Raw genomic sequence first — 25,795 nt, forward strand, 5'->3', positions numbered from 1 at the left:
AAAGCAGTCTAACAGAGAACCTCAGTCAATATCATCTTGCCAGTACTCTCACACATAAATCATAACCTCACTTTGAAGAAAAGAAGCTAAAGAGAGCGAAAGCAAACCAGAGAAAGAGTGAACTGACGAGGGGGAGGAGGAGGAGGAGGATGGCAGAGCAAAGATGAAGAGTGGTGGGGTGGGGGGGGGCACAGTTTACCAAAGCAGCTTTGAATCAGCCAATCACAGTGAAGGAAAACATCAGCTGGTGCTTTTCTTCCCCATGCGAGGAAGAAAGAATGAAAGGCGAGAAGGGCGAGTGCATATGAAAGCTGTGGAAATAAATACAGGTCTGTCTGTCTCCCCAGCAGTAACAGATATGTGGTTGTCCCCTCTTCCTCTTCAGCCGACGTCTTCGCTATGCAAACTTGTCTTGCACGAGTGTGTGTGTGTGTGTGTGTGTGTGTGTGTGTGTGTGTGTAATAAATAGATTTAAAAAGGGAGACAGTAGTTCTGACTGGCCAAGACTCGGGGTTTGTGTGCGCGCGGTTCGTGTTTTTTGCGAATGAGAGTCCGACTGAGGGCGAGGTGGAAACTTGGAGGGCGATGGATGGGAGTCTACATGTCTGTTGAGGTGAGTTTCTTCATGCTGCGTCTCTGGGCCAGACTGGACGCTGCCACGGGCTCCAGAACGGGCTGGCTGGTCTTCTGGCTCAGAGCAGAATAGGTGGCGGCCATGGCTCCCTGGAAAAACATCATCATCATCATCATCATCATCACCTGGTTTCCACCTTGAAAAAACATTACATACATAAATTAAAGCTGTGAGCAGAACAGCCGGTTCACTTGTGTGGCTGTTTGTGGAACATCAGCTAAATAAGATAATAAATGGAAGCTCGGTTGGTACAGTGGTCACCTGGCAATCGGAAGGTTGCAAGTTCAATTCCCCATCTCCCGATGTCCACACATAGAAGTGTCCTTGAGCAAGACAGCGAACCCCAAACTGCTCCCAATGGATGGACTGGGCACCCTGCATGGCAGCCGCCCCCATTGGTGTGTGAATGTGATTAAAAAATGTAAATTGTTTTCTGGATTGCTCAAGCAGTGGAAAAGTGCACCTAAAAAAAGTGCCATGAAATTGCTCATAATCTAATTCAAACTTTGATATATTTCATATTTCTTATACTAAATATATTATTTCATTACCAATTTCAGCTTAGAAGTCATGAAAATATTCTTTTTTAAAAAAAATATATTACATCATTTTGGATCGGGTTATTTCCCCATTAAAAAAAAACAGAAATCATTTTTACTAAATGTTTTCTTGTATTAAATCACAAAAATGCAATACATTTAGCTGAACAACATTCTTATTTTTATGTGTGTACATTTTAAAGTGAAGTTAAATGAAATAAGAAGGATTTATGCTCTGTGCACCTAAAAGATTAAACTGCAATGGAAAAGTTTTTTTGGTCTCATTATTATTATTAGTATCATCCCTTCTATTATTTCCATATATTTTTCTTCTAATCTGATTTAAACTGTAAAATTTATTGGTTTTTTTTCCCAAATAAACTCATATTCCCAAGATTTTGTAGGAACCTAAATATAAAAACTTCAAATACCAGATCTCAAAGTAATACCCCTTTTCTTGATCTTATTATCATACTGGAATTTAACAAATGCTTGAAACTTTTGTTTGTTAGTGCAGAAACAACCGACACAAACGTTTTCAATGATATTCACATTTCCTACCAGCCACATTGTTTCCCATTACAATTAGTCCATAAATGGTTATATCATATAAATACTATCATTCAGGTTAATCAAATGCTAATAATACGTCACAGTATTAAAGCCAGAACAATGAAGCTGATGTCAAATTACAGGCGTCTCAATAGGCCTGGGAGTGTAGAGCTGTGTTTAATAGTTAGAGGTAAGAGTTACACCAATATGTGTGTAATAAATTCCCTTCAGGTGTGCGATCAGTCAGCACTTAAATGAATATTCTGCCAGTTAAAAAAAAAGAAAGTCTGCACTATAAACAAAAGCCCAGCTTTTCCGTTTCACAGTTAACAGTGTATTTTATGACCAAGTGATGGTTATGTCGTGAAAAAATGGGATTAAAATGTCAATCACAATGCTGCAGGCCTGCAAATCAAAATGAACACTGATAGATAACTACTTCATTTACAATTTATCTTGTGAAAGGGGATGAATCATTACATAATTATTATCACAGTTGATGATATATTTAATTTTCTTATTATGATCAAACTCTGGGTGATTAACTCTCCTCTCCAACTCCTCCAACACTATTACACAACTGTTGTTTATACCACGCACTGCATCTCTGTGTGAATTGGAAACTCGTCATGCATTAATTACGAAACGCAAAACTGGATCAGCTTCAAAACAGTGTGGAGAGAAGAATCTTCAGCGAGAGCAGAGGAAAAATAATCTCTGGGCCAACTCCACTGTCGGTGTTTAATAAAAATGTCTTAAAACATTGGAAAGAAGCTACGCCTGTGTGTGTGTGTGTGTGTGTGTGTGTGTGTGTGTGTGTGTGTGTGTGTGTGTGTGTGTGACTACAAATGAGATCGTTAAAAACTGGAACACAGAGAATCGATACTGAACGATGTTAGCAGTTTGATATCTTGTAATACCACCGTGTACCACAAGGTGGTGTAGAGTCCCAACTTGTAATTAGTCTTGAATATAGAAATACACCATTAAAACAAACTATCTTAGTTGGGGCATTATCACCACTACAGGATGCTTTGGTAAGAAAACACAAAAGATTTCAGTCGTTTGACAGAAATTGTGACGGCAAGTCAGGAAAATATGTTTGAAGCTGAAACAACAACGTTTCTTCTCAGTCAGGAAGTTTCCATTGTTGATGCTGATGTGGTTTATTGTAGATGTATTACACCGCTCCCAGCTTTACTTTATCTAAAGTATCTTTATATATTCCTGCGGTCTATTAGCTGCAGAAGTTTATTTGTTCAGTTAGCCATCCGCTAAAGGGACGCAACCAAACATAGACCACTGAACTATTTAAACAACTGCAGGCAAAACTACACAATCATATTGATTTATGTTTTTTCTAGTGTTGTATTCTTACTACAAAAATGTGAAGTAAACTAACAAACTCGAGCTAACTGTAGGCCGACATTATTATTAAAGGCATGTCTCGTCTTATAACCACAGTCATTGTAGTCAGACGCTGGTCAAATTAACTGCAAACTGCCATAATTCAACTTGACATGACTCAAAACAATAACATGCTTTCATACAAACTCTTACAATAGACATGACAGTGATCCTGACGACACTACAGTCACCAGTTAACTGCACGTATGCTACAGCAAATGGTGAAGCATTTGCCAGAAAACGCACCACTCAAGTGTTTCTTCGCATGCTCTTCTCTTAGCATTGCTTAAAGTATCGGCTCCGACACCGATATCGGTGCGCCTCGACCACAAAGTGCAGCCTTCAGCTGTTCTTCATACCTCACCTGAGTGTCCATCTGAAAGCACGGACACTTCTGTTTTAGAATTGATATTTACATTCTAGTTTATAAGTTTGGATAAGCATGACTTTTCCATTAACAGGTAAATGTTATTCCAGTATTCAGGACTTTTTTCCTGCTCACTGCCATGACTACTTCTCCCACATGTGATGGTCATACAGCGGTATTGCCTCCTTCCTCTCACCACGAGCTTTGGCTTAGCTTCACACCAGATGTTTGGATAAAATCCTTTGTCTCGGTGTGGTTTTGGCATGGCATCACTTCTTGTGGGATGAGAAAGGAGACTGTTGGTGTGACGCATCACTACTATGCACTGCAGGAAGAAGACTTTCTCTGTGTACAGTTGCTGCTCTCAGAGATTACAAGGTTACTAAGGTGGGCCAAGCACTTGGAAAATGTCTCTGTCGGGGTCCACAAACAACCTCCACAACATAACAGAGACTGTGAGTACTTGGAGCTCCTGCGTGAGCAGCAGCAGGAGGTTAATGGAGGACGGCTCCACGCTGCCGTTCACACAGAGTTTTAAAACGTGACCATGCAGACGTTTCTCCTTCCTTTTCTAAAATAAACGATGGCTTCCAGCTTAAGATTTGTGATGTACGTCAACATTAAATCCGTCTGCGACCTAAATTTGATGCTGTAATGAAAAGAAATGACTCAATGTTTTGGGAAAGTGAGGCAGGACAACATCACTCTTTCATTGTCGGTCACCTAGCAACCGCGCAAACACCAAACGCAACACAATACGAGGAGCGGCACGATGAGCGTCACTTCAGGGAGGATCGGATCTGGGTAAGTGTCGAGATAAGATGTGCAGGAGCCGGTGTTGGCACAGAGCCGCGTGACTCACCAAGGACCCTTTTATGCGTGGAGAGGCACAAACACTTCACGTGTGTGCGATCAGGCAGAAGAGTCCATCACCTCATCTGGTGCCGTGGGATTATGCAAGTCTGTGCTTAAAAATACTGACACTCACCTTGACGAGGTGCGGTGCGTCATGGCGCGTGAGCTGGAAGTGTGGGAGCGCGTCTCTGCATGTGATCCAGGAATGCTTGAGAACCTGCTCTGCTGTGTATCGCTGGTGAGGGTCCACATGGAGCATGTGGGACAACAGGTCCTGGAACCCAACAACAACAGTGCGCGTTCACACAAGAAGTCTGCAGCAAATCCGATGGTTAAATCACAATCCAGACATTAAGACGGTCTTCTACCAGCGCTTGTACCTTTGAGGTGTCTGACACAGTGTCCCAGTTGCCACCCGTCAAAGAGAACTTTCCAGATCCTATCCGGAGCAGGATCTCTTCCGGTGTGTCATTTGGCCCGTTAGCAAACGGTGTGTACCTGACAGAGCGATAAAGACCAGAGGTTAGGGACACTAAATGCTCGAAACCATACAACTGGCAAAAATGAAAGAAAAATGGATGCAATACAAGTCAAGAAAATGTAGCCAAATGAGGAAAAGGTCAAAATGTCAGTAGTTATTTAAGGTGGTCCAAGAGAGGAAAAGTGGCAAACCCGTGATAGTGATGTAAGGAGTGGCTGACCCGCGTGGTTTTAAGCAACAGACAAGCTACTGTGGCTCAGATTGCTGCTGAACTTATTTCTAGTTCAGATATAAAAGGTGTAAGAGGCACAGGCCTGTCGGGGTCATAATCTTCTGGCTGATCATGTGGATATTTCCATTCAGACTGCATAAAGTTTAAACATCTTGTTGCGTCCAACTCCCCTGTCACACAATCATTAAATAACCAAATTTTCAATGTTGTGCACACGTATTACAGACTTTATTTCTTCAAATTATAATAATCTGTTCCATAATTGATGCGGTGATGAGAAAGTGACGACACAGTTTCTTCACCCTGGAGGGGCTCGCTGCATGTTGGAGTTGCCTCTTGCATTCAACACACAAAACGCGTTCTCCCCAAGCTCTCTCGAAAGCTGTTTTAGATCTGAAACATGCAGGACTGAGGCCCTGCAGGACCAGGATTGGACACCACTGCACCTCAGTGCTGCCAAATCCCCGCATGGGTACAGGTGATGCAGTATTACAGTTTGATCTTCTTTAGAAACCTGAACAACTGAGCTATGGTTAAAACTCCTAAATTGAAGGATAAAGCTGCCAACTACTCCCATGTGGCAGGAAGTGCAATTTGGATCCACTTTAGTCACAATGCTGTGAATTTCTTGTCAGGCAATATACATTCTTTTGAGTGCAATTGAAACCGATCTGTGTGTTGATGCTTCAAACATCAGGTACTGGCACAGCTAGCGGGAATGAAGGCTGTGGTACTTCCTAATTTAAATCATGTTGACTGTTAAGCTGTTTGCAACACATCGAACTGGTAAAAATATGTGAATCTTTGTATGGTATGTGTATATTGTATTGTATAAAAGTGCTTCTGAAAGATTTCCGTCAGCGGTCTTACCCTGCCAGCATGGTGTACAGTAGAACTCCCAGACTCCATATATCACAGGCTGCATCATAACCTTGTCGCATTAGTACCTAAACACGCACAGAAATCAGAAATACACACTCAGGACTCATTAACAGTGTGAATGAACTACAGACGCAGTCTCAGCCCCGTTATTCCCTCCTTCCCAAAACTTTAGATGGTCGTCTTTAGTCCTGCAGTTTCCTTCTTCACCTCTGGTGCCACGAAGTTGGCGGTGTAACAGGGGGTGAGGAGCAGGCCGTTTCCTCCCCGAAGCTGCTTTGCAAATCCGAAGTCACAGATCCTGATGGAGTCTGGATTACCCGAGTCATCCATGTACAGGATGTTGCTGGGCTTCAGGTCTCGATGTACTACCTGCAGAGGAGGGAACAGAGGACGTATTGGTTTTAGCTCATGCGTGTGTGCGTGCGTGTGTGCGTGCGTGTGTGCGTGCGTGTGTGTGCCCGTGTAGGAATGCCTCCTCACCCCTTGGCAGTGGAGGTAGTCAACAGTCTTGGTGATGGTGTAGAGCACAGCACTGGCCTCTCTCTCAGAGAAAAACTTCTGCCTGAGGATTTTGTCCAGCAGCTCTCCTCCCTTCATCAGCTCAGTTACCAGGTACACATACCTGCCTTCATCGTACACCTGACACATACACACAACCCATCAGCATGTGCTCTGAAACCAAAAAACCCCACGCGTGTTTAGAAACATAGATGTTACTGACGTCTTTAAGTGTGATGATGTTGGGATGCTGTCCGTATCGCATCAGGATTTCTATTTCTTCAGAAGGATCCCTCTTGCTTTTGTCTATAATCTGCAAAACATGGGAACAGAAACTTCAAAATACAGTGACAGACTTGACCGAAATAAAACTACAGTAACAAATCAGTGTAATTAAACTGGCAGGGTGCCATGATTTGAAAAAGCTCTGAAGCTGCGCTGCCACCTGCTGGCACAAACAGGCACATTAAACATGACTCCACATTGAGCAGGTTCACATGAACTCTCGGAATAAAGCGGACGCGCAGAGGTCATAACGGTAATTAATCACAATTAAAATTAAGTGGTTTACCTTCACAGCGTAGTCCATGGCGGAGACTCGGTGTACACAGCGTTTACAGATGGAGTAGGATCCGACCCCGATGTCCTCCTGCAGCTCGTACAGATCGGAGAACTTGGCTGAGCCCCCGTGCATCTGGAGAGGACAGGAATCATTAACTGTTACACTGCATTCAATTACATTAAGTGAACAAACTCTTTTCCAGTCGTCGCCATCTGTCCTTCACCAGCCGCTTCTCGACTTTCTTCCCAGTGATTATTCACCATCAGTTCCACTCCAGTTCTCCGTTGGTCCACACAAGTTAACAAAGTGTATCATGTGTCGAGGCGTCCGGCCTGGCAAGCTGTTTCAACACCGACTAGATGAAATGTGTGCGCAGCCAATAAACGTAATTTAATTCTTCAGTCCGCAGGAACATTTCAGATATCCATATAGACATCTGACCAAGCAAAGAGAGATGTCCAGGCAATTTATTCTCATGGGGTTACTAAAATTTTATGTGAAAATATCAATAACTCTATGTATTTACCATAAATTAGATAAACATGTCAGGAAATCAAAGTACCTTTACCAGGTAACAATCTTGCAAGTTGTAGATCTCTTCAGTACTTTATGTGTGGGGTTTTACACCTTTTCTCCAAGCCCTCCTTTTTCCTCCCACAGTCCAAACAAAGCGATACATTTTAAACAATGGTGACTTCAAAATGTCTCACAGGTGTGTGTGTGTGTGTGTGTGCATGTGGTTGTTTGCCCTGTGTTGTAATGGTGACCTGTCGGGGGGGTCTCTTCAGCTGAGATCGGCTTCAGCAACACGCGACCTTGAGCTGGATAAAGTAGCTTAGAAGATGAATGAATGGATGTCCTCATTTTATCTTCCCTCACAGGTTATATAGCAGGATCCATTTCATTCAACGTGGTGAAAATGTAATTACATTTTTGCTGATTTAAGAGTGTTAACTAGGCGAACTGATATATATATATATATATATATACTGCTAAATATAGCCGCTTACTATTCAAACAGGGTTCTTTCAGAGTCTGCAACAGTCACACCATAAAGCCCCTAAGAGAGACCAGTGTTTGCCAGCAACAGCGTCCACGACATTATCTCAGGGTGAATTGGTGAAAAAACATCCATGTTGAAGCGACAAAATGCTGCAGAGGATTTAATCTTTTTTTCTTTTTTTTAAGCATTTCACTATTTGTATTAAAAAAAAGGCTGAATTTTTAAATTCTATGTATTTTTATTGAAAATGCTCCTTATCAAGGATATTTCATCAAGTGCAGACTTTTTCATAAACATTTGGGCCTCTTACACTAATCATTAATAGGTTATTATGCTATTATCATTTTACTGCTCAGCCACATTCGAGATCAAATTTGACTATATGTGGCACTTGAACAAACATGAGTTCGACACCCTGATTTACACAAGAGTGACAAATGTGTGTGATTTTGCAGCTCGCTCTCGATAATGAACGAGTGAGGTGTAACTCACAAGTGTGTGTGTGTGCGTGTTCTTCCACTGTGCAAGCTCACTTGTGTACACAGCCACCACTTCACCTCTGTTATTACCTCTGCTGCCGTCACACAGGCAGAATGGCATTAACCCATTAACTTCACCTCTCTTGACATTTATTCAGCGAGCACGAAATGAAGGAGCAACAGACTGGAAACGAAGTGAAAATGTGAAAGAGAGAGTAGGTACGATGAGTCATGTTCGACGCTGCAGCCGGAGCACAACAGCAGCTGCTCAGAGAAAAGCTCTTTCTATTTACTGGCATCTTATCCACAACGGCGACCACGGGTCACATGCTTTGTTGTCTCAAATGGGATGATTGAGCACAGAAATACGTTTTTGCCGTATCAGCAACTGTTAGTTGAAAGAGTAAATTTTTTTTTTATATATTGCAAATACATGCAAATATCATGTAGGATGTTTGAGAAAAGAGTTCAGTGAAATGACTTTAGACATCTTCAATTAAAACTCTTAGAGGTCATCAGATAACTACAACCAGTCAAAATTAGGATATTGATGACTTTTCAGTTGATTCTGGATGGTTCTCAGCTATATATTATAAAGAAGACGCTGCAAAATTCAGGTATTTAACTAAAATAGCTGGAACATCTGGATTTTCCCATCATTACTTAATTGATATTTCTTTATGGAGTTAAATCCATCCCAAATAATTGAAACTGAAAGATGAAGGTTTGGTCTTGAATTTAAAAAAAAATAAAATAATAATAATTTTTTTTAAACATGCTAATAAAAATATAAATAAATGTATGAAAGGTTATTTTAACTTTAATCTAATTTTGATTCAACTCTTGAATTATTTAAATAAAAAAATTTTTTTTTTTCATTTTTCGCTTTTAAAAAGGTATACATATATTTGCTTTTTTTTTTTTTTTTTTCAGTTGCAGGTTTAAAGTTTTCGGATTAGGATCTTACTGCTTTCACACATCATTTTCAATTTTTTAGTCACAAAGCATTTGGCCTCCATACTTAGTCATTTTCAATGTGTTGCTGAACGTCATGTTACAAATGTATAATGAATGTGAATATTATCTGTGATAAACGCGGCCATACTGAAGAAGCCTTGGGAGTAACTGTAATTAGACATATACGTGTGTGCAAAGACCAAATTCTCTGCTTTCTTGTGGTTTTTGGAGTTTCTAGCCATCATAAAAGGTCCAGGAGTTTGGGATGTGAGAGGTACGCATGCCAAATCCTCTCATTTGTGACAGGATAGGAATATATGAGTTACATCACACACACACAAACAAATGCTTCTGCCTGAGTGGAAATTTAGGTGATAAACACTGTAAACTGCAACTGGAGTCAAACTGTCTTAACACATTCACTGCCAGGTTTTTTTATTTGGGTATTGATTTAGATGTAGTGTAGTGGCAAAGTGCAGTCAGGTGACAGTGTGTGTGTGGCTCTGCAGGGGAACACAACTATCACAGCTTGATGCATAATTACAATTAGTTGGCAATCATGAGCGTGATCAGCATTTTTTTTTAAGCATATCTGAAACCTCACAGTAGTGACAACCAGCAGCCTTTAAAAGAGACGTGTTGATGTGTTGAAACACTACGAGTGCAGCACTAAGTGAATTATTACAAACACATTGCTCCATCACATTTACACATGTGTTAACTACTGTTTACTGAATTATCTGGAATTGTCTGCAAACTCCAGATCGAGGGAGATAAATTTCTCATCGGTTAGTTTGTTATGAATATATGTGGGATAATTTATCTTACAGCCTGACTGAAAAATCAACTAACTAAAACAAAAAAAAAAAAAAAAGTGAGGTAAACGGCCACATCCTGCATCTCAGTGTATCATTTATTAATGAGCATGTGCGCGGTGTGACATGGGGTTCATTGCAAAGTGCCGAGGGTGCATGTTCACCTGAACTATAGGAAGTATGCTGAGCAGTGGGGAGCTCTTGTTCTCGTCCATGGGGGTCGGAGCAACAAAGCTGAAGCCTTTGAAGAGCTGGTGGGCGTTAGCGCTGGGTGGGATGCCAGGGGAGTCTGAACAGACAGAGATCATTTAGGATACGAACACACTCTAACGTGCACATACTGAATTTTGAATGTGCGGTTGTAGCTCAGGCTCAAATGCAGTTTCCATGGCTGCAGGAGTGCCCGCTGCCTGTGAGCACGTGTGTGCGGCCCCGTGTGTAGGTGTACCTTTAGGCGTTTTAGCGGTGAACTCTGGGTCGAAGCAGAACGTGTCATCTGGTTTACCTGCTGCAGGCTTGAATGGGGGCTGGAGCTCTCTCCTATACAGTTTCTGAGAAGAGCGAAGTGCAGAAAAAAACACACACGTATATGTTAGAACTCAAACCCTACCGCAGGCCATTGGGAGCGTGTGAACATATGTGCAAGAGAGGCCAAGACCCCTCCCAGATTAACCCCTCCAATCCTTTAACAGCTCAGTCCGGCCAATAGTGTCCTACTGGCTCTTAAACACTCACGCAGGGCTATTAGTGCACACACAGTGAGAACTGGAGCTCTGCCCAGACTCGCACACACACAAACATAGTTGCCGTGGCCAAGACTGATGGCCAGTGGTCACCAAGCCAAACGTTTGTTAGGTGTGAATCTTCAGCAGAAGCTGTGTGTGCGCGAGAAAATGAGAGGGAGAACTGTATGCTCACATTCCAGTCGATGGTGGAAAAGAAAGCGTGGCGTTTGATCTCCTCCACTCCGTCGGGCCCGGCCCCTGAAGACACAAGATCACTCCGTTTCAGTTCACCTGGCACGTTCGTTTTCATTGTTCAGCGTTCAACGCATTGGACACCAAAATGTTAACAAGCTTTAACGAAGCAGGCTGTGATACCTAGTCTGTTCGCGGGGTTACGTTTGAACAGCATTCTCAACAAACTCTGGGCTTCCAAGCTCAGGAACTGAGGCATTCCCAACTTCGCTCTGTGTGGAGGCGGAGGAGAAGGACAAAGCAACAGGTCAACACGGAACAGCTACAACCGATCATTATTCACAGATCAGAACTTGTGGCACGACGACACGCTACTGAAGTGACTCACTTGAGAATCATGTTCATGGTCTCATTGCGGTCTTTCCCTTGGAAAGGTAATGTCCCTGTTAGCATCTCAAACTGCAGAGAGCAAACATAAATTGCGTAAAATATGATTAAATCTGCTCCAAGAAATGCAACAAACAAGAATATTCATCGGCGTGTGAATGTGTGTACCATAAGTACTCCCAGAGACCACCAGTCCGCACTCTGTGTGTGTCCTCTCCTGTTGACCACCTCAGGGGCCATATACTCCACCGTACCACAGAAGGAATAAGCCTTCTTATCAGCATCTACTGACTCTTTACTCAAACCAAAGTCTGGACAAAAGCAAAAATTGCCAGCGAGAAACAAGCAATGTGTTACAAATGACTCAATGTTTGGCACTTTTCATAAAGACTGTCACATAACTGGGTAAGTATTTCAAACGAAAAAATGAGAAGGAGAAAAAAAAAAAAGATACACAAGTGACTAAAAAGCACCAGTAAAAAAAAAATGGATCAAAACAAAGTTCTGTGAATGTGAATTGATTTTGTGTAATAAATTTTAATTGTTCCACAACTCAGCATAAAGATATGAAAAACACATACCTGTTAACTTTATGTGTCCAGCTTCATCAAGTAAGATGCTGAAAGACAAGAACAAGTTGATTACAATCCAGGATACTTCACTCAAACCCACACTGTACAAACAGGATGTAAAACAATGTATATATATCTTAATATGTGCGTGAGAAGGGAAGATTTTGTTTGGAATTTGTTCAAAAGGCCTTCTTGGGTTTCTTTGTTTTAAAATTGGTTCTTCAACATTAGAAAGGCTGATTATGTACTTCATCATAGGTACCACATTTGTCTGGAACATGCATTTGCGAGATGAACATGCGACTTGAGTATGTTGACCGACTTGTGTCAAGTATTGCGAAAAGTATTGGAAGCTTCCCCACAGCCGCAGTGTGTGAGCAGGCTGGAGATCAGCACGAGGTCCAAGTGCCAGGATGTTGTTGTCACATGATCTGGATGCTCCTTGTTTGTTCAGTGGATAAACCCTCAAACTGTTTCTAAAGACTTCCATCATCCAATCCACAGAACCTGCATAAGTCTGCTCTGCTGCTCATCCCACAAATGCTGCTCCATTCAAAATGGGAACAAAAAGGCTTTCTAATATCTTAAGATTCATTGCCAAGAAGCAAAGCTGCAGCAATGATCTGCCAACAGTTTTCAGTATCATTTCATTGTCATGCACCACTGTTTGATATTTTCATTAAAATAGAAAACGTATAAAATGGAGATTAAAATGTTACTCTTCCTGCTATTTTCTAAATTAGATTTAGACATTTTACTGGACTCTTGCTGTACAAGCCGGCTCAAGAGGCGTCAATGATATGATGAAGTACAACTATTGTGCTTTGATTTTAAAGATTAAAGCTAATATTCTTTTATTTTGTCAAGTGTATGCTTGTACTCATCTTCACTGTGTTGAAGTATTTTCAATGGACCTTTGGCTAAGCACCGCCCCCAAACACAAATGAACCAATAGCATTCAACCAAAAACTACCCGGTAACGTCCACTTGGACATTCTTATCATAAAACTCCAACAACTGTGAACAAACATGTCTACAGTTGTTCTAAGGTAAGGCAATGTCTTGTATAGTTTTAGAAATATAGTCATATACTATCAATCACAGTAGCGATGACCTTCTATGAGATAGCCACCTAGCTTGCGCGATGAATACTGATGTTTAGCCACTGCCACTGGTATCAACCCTCCATTGCATAATGCAGACCTTGCCAAAGGCTCCTCCACGAAATAAATTCAAGTTGCCCAGCGCCTGTTGCGGTTTGGTTTCGACACTGACAGCAGCCATGTAAACATGCAGTCAGCTGCAACGGCTTGTCTGAGTTAGTGACAGTAACCAAGGGGGGGCGGGGTTTAGCCAAAGATCCGTGTCAAAACAAAACCTGGAATTTATGTCCAGGGTAGATGATCCCCCATGATCTCTATGCATCTGTTGAATTTGTTTCCAGTGACACGTACAGTCTGTTTTAAAACGATGACGCCTTTCAACGAGGCCAGAAAATGTGGGCATGTCAGAAATCATATCAGTGTGTGCGTTTGGTTTTAGGAGGTGCAAGAGGTGAAAGATTTCGTACTTCTCTGGCTTGAGATCTCTGTAAACTATGCCCAGGGTGTGCAGATGGTCGAGGGCCAGTGCCAGCTCTGCAAGGTAGAATTTCACATCTTCCTCTGTAAACATAACCTGATAAGAACTGGACAAATTTACTCTCTGAACTCTGAGGAGGAGACACAATCAGCAGCACAGACAAGAAAAAAAACAATTCAATCATTAAAATAACAGAGAAAACAGGATTATCAATGTCACAGTATCAACATTTCAGATGGGTTAAAGCCTGTTGATTTGACACTGCTCCCAGCCGTCGCTTTGGTTCCGGCACACACTTTCAACATCTATCTGGAGAACAATCCCACATTGTTGTGAAAGCATTTGAAAAGCGCCTTTAACTGACAAGCGACTGGTGATGTAAAAATGAGTGAAGGGTCCAAGAAAAGCACTTTGCCTTTCCAGGAGGAATTCCAGTCAGTATTTGAATGAAAAACACACATAAAAGAAGGGAGGATAGACAAATGACTTGGCAGAACTTGTATGAGATGCGTACACATACTGTCACTAAGTTTGTTCCATTTGTAGAGGACAAATCAGTGAAAACATAACATTGTGAGACAATCAGACACGTGAAGCAAGGCGAGCTTACCTCTTTGGATAAGCGAGTGAATACATCCCCTCCCCTGAGAAAGTCCAGTATTAAATACAGTTTCCCTTCTGTCTGAAAGGCTGCGCATGTAAACAGAGTAAAAGAGTTCAATACACATGTAAAACATACAGATGTCCACTAATATGTTTCTGGATGCAGATACAGTAAGCAGCTTATTGCATACACAACCTAAACAAGCACGTAATCTGTATGATGGTAATCGCCTACGTACTATGTGAATAAGAGTGTTATATCTCACCGTAGTGCAATTTCACTATGAAGGGATGATTTACTTCCACTAAAATGTCTCTTTCCATCTTAGTGCGAACTCTGTCCCTGACTGGAGACACAGAACAGACACCAACAGTGAGACGCTTCAGTTCAGGAAACACACGGGAGGCATTATCAAATCGATGCTGAATTACCTTTCAAAGATGCCTTTTTTAGAACTTTCATTGCATATAACTGACCAGCATCTGGACCCAAAATCTTCCTTACGAGGAACACCTGAGAGAACCAGACGGGAGAGTTTAGACAAACGTGCCGGCAGAATCGTCCAGCTGGTCAGGCGAGTGTCCTCACCTTGCCAAAAGAGCCCTGGCCGAGGACTTTGAGTAGTTCAAATTGTGATGGATCGGCTTTCTCACAGCCCTCTTTCACATGGTGGGTGATAGGAATCTCCTTATATGTTTCTTCATCCTGCTCAAGAACAGCATGGAGTGTGAGGCACGGTCGACGGCGGTATCATCCCCCATGATCTCGAGACACGACGCTACTTACACAGTGTGAGAAAGACTCTCCCTCCTCCATGGGCTCGTCCATGATCTGATGTCCATTGACCTGCAGCCAAACCGGCAGATTTGATTAGAGTGGTCTTCAGCAATGACCACTTTCACAAAGCTTCTTCCTCCTTGTTTTGAGCTGAGCAGAACTCTGACTGTAACTGCTGCACGCCCACATGTATGATGGAAGACTCAACAGATGAAATCACTGAGTCACATTCGATAACGCAGCGCTTTTTTTCCCCCCCCCTTCTTTCCAAAAGCTGTAGATCTATTTGTTGTCCAACATTATGGAGTCCATACTTTTAACCCTGGCCAGCTATCCAGCTCTCATCCTGTGCCTAAAGCCCCTCATTATTAGCATTCTAGCTTAATCCCCCGCCAGAGCAAAAACAACATGTCTGACCAGCTCGGAGAGACCGGTTTGTGCCTAGGCTACAGTCAGCATTCAGCCTCCTAAGGACAAAACATGGCCTGGTTTCTTTAGAAGGCTTCCAGCTGATTGTGAGTGTGGTCAGACGCTTTCTTTTGACCACAGTTGGACATTCTTTGGATAACTCGTTTACACTGAAGAAGCAGTGCAATGCCTGTTTCAGTCATTATAGCAATCCTGCACTGTAATGACATTGTCAGAGGGGGAATGTCAGACATCTCAGCATCAGCAACTAAAGCAGACACTGAAGTGACCACTGTAATATTATCCAGGTTGGAATATTTGAGATTTGTGCTGGTGCTCAGTCTGCATTATGTATTCAGCCTGGTGTGTTTGTGTGTGTTGAATTCCATCAAGCCTCTGAAGAGGGGGGATGAGTCATAGCGCTACGCAAGCCCACTCAGTGGGTGGAGCCACCAACATACACTCACGTACATCCACAGAACGGAGGCCAACAAACCACCCTTGAACATCTCAGTGCCACAGAATGACATTTACAATGTAAACAATCAATCAGTCCACATACACACTCCACAGCCTGATAAAACACCGACTAAACTCCCAAATGAAAGCCCGGGTGCATCTGTGAAGTTTAACATGCAGGCTGGCCAAAGCCAGGGCACTGCTTGTGTCATAATTCACACATACATCTTCACACCCACCTTTGCTGTGGCTCATCTCAGCCTACACTCGCAGCACAAACCAGGCGAGCCTTTTGCAGCCATTGGAAAGCGCGTCTGACAACCACACAAAATTTCACCTTGCAATCACAAAAAACATTGTGTGAGGAGCTGGATTAAACATCTTCCCCAGTCTCAAACCTGACATAAACCAGCATCACCACAAGCCTGGTTTATGTGGCTTAGCTGATGTTTACTTCTGTGCCTCTGTAATCTTGGCAGCCTTCTGAGGAGCAGCATCCGGTCAACAGCAGATTCAAGTGCTTGCTTGTGTCATTTTTAAAGTGACAATAGATCAGTAACTACTTAATAGGCACATCATGCCAAAGAGTAGAAGATTATGGGATGAAGACACAGAACAATAACAAGAGGAAGAATCAGTTCGAACAAATTAGATGTTGCAACAACTCTCGGCTGACTTTAAAAACAGTCACACTGTAGGTGTGAGAGCGTGCAAATAACTCAGGAGATCGAGGACTCGTGTAACCAATCTGTGTCAGCACTGCCATCACATAAAAGATTTTGAAAGCTAACACTGACTTCTCTGGAGACGATAACCAATAACAAGACATATAGAATCATATTGCTACAGCATGCAACTATACAGTAATTACTCTTTTATTTAGTAATTATATTATTATCTTTACAATAACGAACATCCTCTCTAATTCAAACATCCTGAGTCGTTCAGACGTCGGACCAAAAGGCAAACCAGCTACAGTTCGGATTTGAACTGGCAGAACGTCATTTAAATGTCTGATCGCTAAACTACAAACAAAGATAAAATACTTACACCAAAGCTCATTTTGAAGTAAATATTAAAAACTTGGCTCCAAGTTTGGAGCCTGCATGCTGTCAGCAGAGCTAGCAGGCTAACTACATGCTAAGGCTAAATGCGCTAAGCTAGCTCCGGGGTAAACTCCTCCTTGAGGAGAAGTGTAAATAAATACAAACAAAAAATCAGAGAGTCGGTGTTGTGGGGCTGGATAGAGAGTCGGATCTCTGCTCGGACCGCGGAGTGGCGGCAGAAGTCCGGGCGGGCGGCCACTTAAAGCGGAGAAACTCCGGACGGTGCAACAAAAATAAACAGCGAACCAGCTGTTAGCATTAGCTCGCCTGTTAGCATGCATCACCGCGCGCTGCGGGTCGTGACGCGGATTTAAGCTCGACCCAAAACTCACGCGGCGAGCTAAGTTAACCGGACGGCGCGAGCCGAAAGAGAAACAGCGGGGGAAAACACGCGTACTTCCACTCACCTCACTACTGACGCTGTTTACCTCCATCTTGTGCCAGCTTTCCTCTCCGAGTCTAAGGCATCGTAGTCCACCTAGAGCCCCGCTCCACGTTGCATGTCTCGCCGCTCCGTGGAAGTCCGCGGCTGATTCCGCCTCGATGTCCGGATGCAAAGCTGCGTGGCCGCAAGTCGCTACCGGGGAAGGACTCTCCGTGGGGGGTCGGCGCGGGGATGAGTCGGTAACTGGATCATACGCTCGCCCAGAGCACCGCTAACCCTGCCATGGATGCGAATATGGCGGCTACCGTGGTACCTGACCGTCAGTGAATGAGAGTTTATTGACGTATTTATGACGCAATTCAGTTAAGGATTTCCCCCCGTCCGAACCACAGAGCAGACCACCGGATGGGGAGAGGGGGGAGGCGCGTGGACATGACGGGCACGGGGGGCGTGCGTGACACGCTACGTGACATCCCCGCATCCGGTTGACTGCTCGCGCGAGGGAGTTTCACTCACTGTGGGTGGAAATTAAAAAGAAGCAAACAGGCTCCAGTCGGATCTGAGCTTCTTTTAATCTTCAAGTTGGATGTTTTAAAGCCACTGTTTCATAAGCCCGTCCGTCCCTAATTCAACAGGGAATAAGAGGCTTAAGACTCATCCACTTTCTCTCCACAAAGGTTCACAGCTGTGCAGGACTGTGGTTCCTAATCTGTGGTCCGAGGCCCCACCAGGGGCCTCCACAGATCACAGGGGGATCGATCCAGGTAACTGATACCAGTGCAATGGGATCAATCAGTGTCAGTTCTCGAACACAAGCAGAATGATTTATCAATTGCCGGTGGGCCAGTGTGATATTTGGGCTGCTCGGGCCTGTATTCACTTTTTTTGTTTATTTTTTTTTTCTACAGAACTGGGTTGATCACACACCCTTTCCGCGGTTCCTGGGCAGCTTCCGCCTCCCTTCACTGGCAGCTTCTTTTTTTTTATTTTTTTAAAGGAACTTTATTTAAAGTTTGCCTCTGGCAAACGACTTAACACGTCCATGCACTCGGTCAGTGGTGTTTGAAAGATGGATAGAAAGAACAAGGTGGAGCAGAGAAAGCTAGAATAAAAAAGAGGAAAGCTCTGGAAACAGATTTGCAACTTTTTTCATTAAAACCAGTTCACGGTTAGAAACAACAAATGACGATGGAACGGGTAAGATGTTTAACTTTGCCTCCAAACCACTGTTCAATTTGATTATCAAGTCAATGAATTCTGTGGCGTTGTGGTATATAACATAAAATTCCATAATTTGAATAATAGTATAATTGTCTTTTGGCTCCTCAGAGACCAGATCCAACACCAAGCAGGTCGGGCTGATCTCAGGATAGATCATATTATTACATTCAATATAATGAAGAGTTTGATGAAGACCTGCTCCATATGAGAAATGTCCTGAGATTCAGAGATGATTCAGCTCTACATTAATGAAACTGAGCTGAACTTTGTATAAAGTGAAGATTTGTGCTGAGAATTTAGACAATTTTTAAAAAAGTGATTTAGTGTCAGAAGCAGAGCCAGTGGTGATGAGGGGATTGATCCTGTCAGGTCTCTGTGTCTGCCCCAGTGTGTCTCACCTCACGTTTCCTATTAACCATTGATCTTCTCCCTTTGTGTGCTCCCATCGTTATGAGTTCCACCTGCGTCCACCCTTTCCCTGTGTATTTAAACCCCTCTCCGTCTGTTGCCTTGTCAACGTGTCACTCCTCTTGTTGCCTGCCGGTCCTGATTCTCTGTGGGGTTTTTTTTGGTGTTCCCTGGACATTTTCTAAAATAAGCTCTGGTTTTTATGGAACTCTTGAGTCTACGCTTGGGTCCATCCGCACGCCACCTGACAGCTCCCGTCAGTATGGAAAGAACAGGTGAGCTGTTGTAACAGTGTGTGAACAATCAAGCAGTACTTCCAATATATGAGAATTTTCTAATAAAAGAAATGGTACAAGTGCACATTATAGATTAGAATAGAGAGCACTTTAGTGATCCATTCATAGAAAAACACTAAATCTAAGGAATTGTTGCGACTATTCAAAAAAAAAAATAATTTAACAATGTTGCGAAAAGCATCCCAGATTATTTTTCTTAACCTATGAGATTTGTTTCGCCCAATCTGTTCAAAACAAATCTAAGTTGCCAAAAAGTCATCCAATCTGGCAATGTTTGTTGTTGAAGACTGCTGGGCTGTCGGATCTCACAAGGGGCTGGATGATGAGATTAATACAAGCAGGATGTAATGGAAGGAATTAAGGGTCACGGTTGTTCAATAGGTGGATTTGGGTCCATGTCTGGATAGCTGGATTCTTCCATGTGGACCACGGAGAATTTTGTTGTAAGGGGAACCTCGTTCAGAACACTGGAAGTTGAAAGATTGACATTTATTTGATGCTCTTTCAGTGGCTTCTCTAAAGGGCAGTGGTTGTGGGTTCTATATCCCACCTTCTGCGCCAGCAAATTACCCTATGAATAAAACTACAATATTATGCTTCTGTATTTGTAGAATACTTTTAAAATAATTATTTTCCTTGGTGTTTACGTCCATATTTCCTTTTTTAGTTTTGTAAAATTTTAAAGTCGGGATGTAAAAACATCAATAAATGCCAATTATGTATAGTAAAGTGCAACACCTACCAGAAATATTGTATTTTACAACTTACAGTTTCAAAAGTAGATAATTCTCACTGGATGTCAACTTTAACAGTCCAGTTGTGTCATTTTGTAAACTACTAGGTACCATTGTCCTGCTTAATGTCTTATTCTCAGAATATTAATGAGTTAATTTTTTTTTTTTTCAGAAATGACCAACTATGCTCGCAGGCTTTTCTTAAACACAAGAGTATCTTTAAGGACCAGAATTTGGAAACCAACAGTTTAAAGGCATACCAAGTTTTGGACTTCTCAAGCTGTGTCTTTATCCGCAGGTTTAGCCACTAATGCTGGTGTGTACAGAAGATAAGGCAATAATTAACTTTCTTGAATGCTCCATTCCGTGCCATGGCTGATTGTTGGGTGGGCTAGGCTCCAACACCCTGCGACCCGGAATTGAATGCAGCAGACATGAGAATGGATGGACGGTTGCCACAGTGGATCATCTTCCTCCAATCCCTTCTGTCGCCTGCTTCTTCCTTCCTCACAACAATTGCCTGCATGTTGTCCCTCGCCACCTTCCACTGACCTTTTCTCTCACCTCGTCTGGCATCCTCTGCCGCCTTCTCACAACATGGCCGCCGTCTCTCCAACCCACATGCGCAAACCATCTTTATCTCGTTCATTTCACTTTGCCACCAAACGATCCCATTGACATTTCTAATGTTCAAGGTAGGATGGTATCTCTTTCTGAAGAACAGCGGATGAGAAAAGGAAAAAGACCAGAGGTTAGAGGTCTTTATTGTTCTCTCTGGATTGGACCAGAGCAAGGCGAATGATATGCAGTAAAAAAGGCATCAGTCAGCCCAACAGTCATAGTGAAGCTTAAATCCACAGGCACTGGGCGTGGAGTACAGGTTTACCAGAGTGTGTCATCGTTAGGCCATTCACTTTCTTACATGTGAAACCTGCTTCTGTGTGGAGTGTGAAGAGTGTGTGTGTGTGTGTGTGTGTGTGTGTGTGTGTGTGTGTGAGGTGGTGTCTGTAAAAGAGTCACTCTAGTTCTGCTTCCTGCAGTTGCTCCTCTGATGCAGAGGGCTCAGTAACTTCCATTGTGTGATCCGTGTTCACAGCGACCAGCGGGTTTTCCTCGTCCTCGAGGGCCTGCAGAGGATCTGCGCTGCTCGTCTGGGAGTAATCGTGGACGGGGGAGGCTTCTGCTGACTCGGCAGCAGGATGAGGCCCGCTCTCCACAGTCATGTCCCAGTCCTGGTCTGAAGGCTGAGGTAGACTGGCCATGAGTTCCTGAAAACACGAGGAGTATGTCGGGTTAGACGTCTGGAAATCCCTCCTTCAACGGGAGCAGCCTGAATGTCATGCTTGCCGAGCGTACCTGCTGTCGCTCCAGGTCGTTATCCCTCACAGCGCTGAGCAGGCTCTTTGTGAAGTTTGCAAGCTCCAGGTATTTTTGTTTTTGGTTCTCTAGCTCGTGCTCCAGGAACTGCACTTCCTCGTGCTGAAAACAGGAGTCACAGGGGCTCGTTCACATCCTGAGGCCTCAACATTTGCCAGTACTGCCTCAAACGAACATTTCATCAACACATCTTGGTCTGTTCACCTTGAATTCAAGCAGGTTCTGCATTTGCTCGAGGTCCGAGGCCACTAAATCAACATCGTCGTCATCATCAAGGTCTTCGTCCTCATCGATCACTTCAACCTTCTGTGAAGCAAAGAGTTAATTTCAAAATGACAAAATTGTGATCACATGTATAAAGTCCTGAATACTGGAGAGCTTGTCTTTATAATTTATGTTCTGGAGCAAGCGACACTGAGTAGAATTAAAATCTTGAACTGAGGATTTTTAATATAAATGTGTGATAATGGATTGTTTGATTGTAAAAACTAATCACCTCAGCTAATTATACTTGGTGGTTAAATTAATGCACTTCTCAATATAAAAAGACAATTACAAACGGTGTGACACAGTCACACACACTATCACGAGCACACCTACTTACAGCCACCAATTAGAATTAAATGTATGTTGGAGGAAAATGGATTAAAAAAAAAAACGAACCCAAACACACACACAGGGAAAATATGCAAACCAGAAAGAAGTCGCAGCTTGATGAGCCACGACACTGCCAATTGCTTAAAATGACGGTGGATTCGATGCATTACTCCTTAAAAACCCTACTGTTCCAATGAAAATAGATATATTTAACAGCCTTTTATAGGGAAAAACTGTTTTCTTTTATTACATTCTCTAGCCTCTAAACCAATCTGTGAAATAATGTTTGAGAGAAATAATGCATTACCACATTATTGGCCAGTGGAGCAGCAGCGGACACATCTGTTCCATCTTCTCCGTCTCTGTGTTGTGAATCAATGGTGCCATCTAGGTTTGACAACGCTGCATGAATGCTGAGACACTTTTTTTCTTTCGCCTCTCTCTCTTCCAAAAGGTTAATGCATGCACAGTATGAGCAGCCTCACCCTCAGACAGGCACACGGATCCTCCATCATTCAAGTCATCTCCAAGCTCGGGTGATCTGAGCTGCTCCTCGCCCGGGCTGAGGGCCACCGGGGACTCGTTTCCTGGAGAGGAGGTGGTGAATACAGCAGGCCCACCTTTGGGTGGAGGGATCTCAATCCCCATGAGACGGTACTTCCTCCGTCTGTTACTGATCCATGTCTGGGAGCAGGACATTTAGTTATAACACACTATTGTAGTGTCTAATGTCATCACAGAGGACAGTAACTTCACATTTGGTATACAGTAAAGCCACATGTACATACAGTGTTACACTTTACTCAGACATATTTCAAAGTTTAAAAACTAGAAAAAGACCTAGTATGAAAAAAGTGTTGCAATATATCCGAGTAGATATTGCATGTTCTTCCTGTGCCTGCATCGATTTTCTTATTTTTTATTTTTTTACAGCCAATTCCCAATTTAATGTGTTTAACCTTGAATTGTCTAAAAAATACCATGTAATTTTAACGTAGTGTTATACCACTTTGGATCCCTGCCTGAAACCACGTGTAATAAATTACACCCAAAAAAGTTAATATGATCATCCGTCACAGCAGAGAGGTCAAAATTGGTCCGTTTCTTTCCTTGCACCAACATAAAGACGGTCCTAAATTATGATCCTCTCTCTCCGTCGGTAGAGATTTTTCTTTCTGGAATTAAATATCCTTGTAAGTGAGATGGCAGAGGGTCATGTGTGTGTGTGTGTGCCAGGACTGGGGCACTATATTTAGTCCATCAGCATTCCCAGCGTCGCCCTGATATATAGCTACACGACTTTTATGCAACTTTGTGGGAGTAACTTCTAAAACTTCCATGACCTACAGAAGTTGTTTCACCCCAATTCCTCAACGCCCTTAAAACCATCTTATTAAACAAGTGGCCTCACAATGAGAGAATCAACACATTCTATTGGCTTCTGTAAAAGTCTGACGTTGGTAATGAAATATTTGATAGTCTGGGGTGGTTGGGGGGGGGGGGGGTTATACCTTGACTATTTCAGTGTCTACACTGAGTTGGTTGGCTGCAGCAGTGATCTTCTCCCTGCACACCGAGCCCAGGCTGGTCATGCCTCGGTCCCAGTAGCGCTTCAGCTGGATGAGATCGCCATCACTGAACTGGGTCCGATCCTGCAGCTGAAAACAGGAACCTCGGTAACATTCACAGACACCATTGGACCTGGAGGGCCTCGGTCCTGCACGGTTTGCACACGTCCTGGCTCCAACACACCTGATCGTGAGGTGGCTTGGTCACGTACCATTTTCACACTGACAATGAGACATTAAGTCAATTCTCTGAACAGGTTGGGGCCTGTGACGCATCAACATTATACAAATTTCTCACTGGCCTCCAATCCGGGGTCAAATCAATCAATTATCACCAAAGCAACAGAGTACCTGGAGGTAAACTGAGGTCACGGTCCCATGACTTGCAGAAGAATGTCTTCCTCCTCTCCGTCATATAAGTTCAGTGCCATTTATCAAATTTCAACACAAGCCTTGGTAGTTGTTTTTTTCATTAACACTGTGCAGTATAAGGACAATATTTAATACTCTATAAAAGGTAGATGGGTCCGCTCACCCACTCCCCTTAATAAATAAACACATTCCCACAACCACACGCTCAGCAGGTGGGTTAGCATTAAAACCATGTGGATGTGCTGGAGCAGGAAGGCACTGAAAGCAGGACTGTGGCTGCCGCGAGATGTAAGATAAGCATATAAAACTGGTATTTCAGGTTCATAAAAGTACTTACCGTTCTCTTTCTGGAGTTACTGATAAGCCAGGGGGCAGCAGACGCACCAACTGGTGTCTGTACATGAAGAAACAAATATTAGAAAACAGAGGGACAATTCACACTGAGCACCACAATTAATTTTGAGTAACAAAGTCACAATAAGTTAGTGTACAACTTCTTAAAGTACAGGGTATACAGTGAATACACTCAGGCACGTGGCCACATACAGTGGTGTGAGAAAGTGTTTGCCCCTTTCCTGATTTCTTACTTTTTTGCATGTTTTCCACGCTTACAAAATCAAACAGTCAAAAATAACACAAGTAAACACAAAATGCAATTATAAGACGAAGGGTTTTATTAATGAGTAAGAAAAAAATCCAAAGCTACATGGCCCTGTTGTGAAAAAGTGTTTGCCCCTAAACCTAATAACTGGCTGGTCTTTTCCAACGCTGTGGAGGAATGTTGGCCACTCCTCTTTGCAGAGTTGTTGTAATTCAGCCACATTGAAGGGTTTTGGAGCATAAACTGCCTTTATAAGGTCATGCCACAGCATCTAAATAGGACTGAGGTCAGGACTTTGACTAGGCCGCTCCAAAATCTTCATTTAGTTTTTCTTCAGTCATTCGAAGGTGGATTTGCTGGTGTGTTTTGGATCATTGTCTTGCTGTAGAACCCAAGTTCGCTTCAGCTTTGAGGTCAAAAACACAGGACATTCCCCTTCAGGACTTTTACGCCAGATGTAATGGGACAGAGACCTTCCAAAAAGTTCAACTTTTGTCTCGTCAGTCCACAGAATATTTTCCCAAAAGTCTTGGAGCTCATCAAGACGTTTTCTGGCAAAAATGAGACGAGCCTTAATGTTCTTTTTGAACTTTTTGTCTGCCATGCAGACCATTTTTGCCCCCGTCTCTTTCTTATGGTGGAGTCATGAACACTGACCTTAACTAAGGCAAGTGATGCCTGCAGTTCTTTAAAGGTTGTTGTGGGGTCACCTCTTGGATGAGGTGAGGTCGCTGCGCTCTTGATGTCATTTTGGTCATCCGGCCACCCCTGGGAAAGTTCAAGACTGTTACATATTTTCGCCATTTGTGGATAATGGCTCTCACTGTGGTTCGCTGGCATCCCAAAGCTTTAGAACCATTTCCAGAATGACAGATTTCAATTACTTTTTCTCTCATTTGTTCCTGAATTTCTTTGGCTCTCGGCATGATGTCTGTAGCTTTTTAGGATCTTTTGGTTTCTAGATAGAGAACAGGTGTGCAGTCATCAGGCCTGGGTGTGGCTACAGAAGTTGAACTCGGGTGTCATCCACCACAGTGATGTTTTAACAGGAGCTGGGGGTTAAACACTTTTTCACACAGGGCCATGTCGCTTTGGATTTTTTTTCTTCCTCATTAATAAAAGCCTTCATTTAAAAACTGCATTTTGTGTTGACTTGTATTAT

General features: G+C 42.9%; 2 protein-coding genes and 1 long non-coding RNA gene across 3 annotated transcripts in view; 1 reads left to right on the forward strand and 2 right to left on the reverse strand.

The window, feature by feature from the left end:
- Window positions 1-17,605, reverse strand: rps6kal (ribosomal protein S6 kinase a, like). The gene is made up of 22 exons (XM_080466275.1): window positions 17,482-17,605; window positions 15,111-15,170; window positions 14,913-15,029; window positions 14,756-14,837; window positions 14,590-14,670; window positions 14,331-14,410; window positions 13,710-13,816; window positions 12,149-12,186; window positions 11,736-11,878; window positions 11,569-11,639; window positions 11,364-11,452; window positions 11,182-11,246; window positions 10,712-10,814; window positions 10,428-10,552; window positions 7,019-7,141; window positions 6,671-6,760; window positions 6,430-6,588; window positions 6,157-6,318; window positions 5,938-6,014; window positions 4,735-4,852; window positions 4,488-4,628; window positions 1-723 (listed from the first exon to the last, which is right to left on the reverse strand). Exons 1-22 carry the CDS (start codon window positions 17,506-17,508, stop codon window positions 598-600), a joined length of 2,184 nt encoding a protein of 727 aa, XP_080322401.1. The 5' UTR covers window positions 17,509-17,605; the 3' UTR covers window positions 1-597.
- Window positions 17,174-22,587, forward strand: LOC308111397. The gene is made up of 3 exons (XR_013935443.1): window positions 17,174-18,223; window positions 18,368-18,656; window positions 21,215-22,587. It is a non-coding gene; the product is annotated as an uncharacterized lncRNA (long non-coding RNA).
- The window catches only part of hdx (highly divergent homeobox), a 10,327-nt gene continuing 5,396 nt past the window's right edge, over window positions 20,865-25,795 (reverse strand). The window contains exons 5-11 of the mRNA XM_080466274.1: window positions 24,370-24,426; window positions 23,604-23,750; window positions 22,578-22,776; window positions 22,400-22,479; window positions 21,700-21,801; window positions 21,475-21,597; window positions 20,865-21,386 (exon numbers count right to left, since the gene is read on the reverse strand). Coding sequence (XP_080322400.1) covers window positions 21,135-21,386; window positions 21,475-21,597; window positions 21,700-21,801; window positions 22,400-22,479; window positions 22,578-22,776; window positions 23,604-23,750; window positions 24,370-24,426 — 960 coding nt within the window. The 3' untranslated portion in view covers window positions 20,865-21,134. The remainder of the gene's footprint in view (window positions 21,387-21,474; window positions 21,598-21,699; window positions 21,802-22,399; window positions 22,480-22,577; window positions 22,777-23,603; window positions 23,751-24,369; window positions 24,427-25,795) is intronic.

This window comes from Lipophrys pholis, assembly GCF_963383615.2.
Source record: "Lipophrys pholis genome assembly, chromosome: 6".
Lineage (NCBI taxonomy): Eukaryota > Metazoa > Chordata > Actinopteri > Blenniiformes > Blenniidae > Lipophrys > Lipophrys pholis.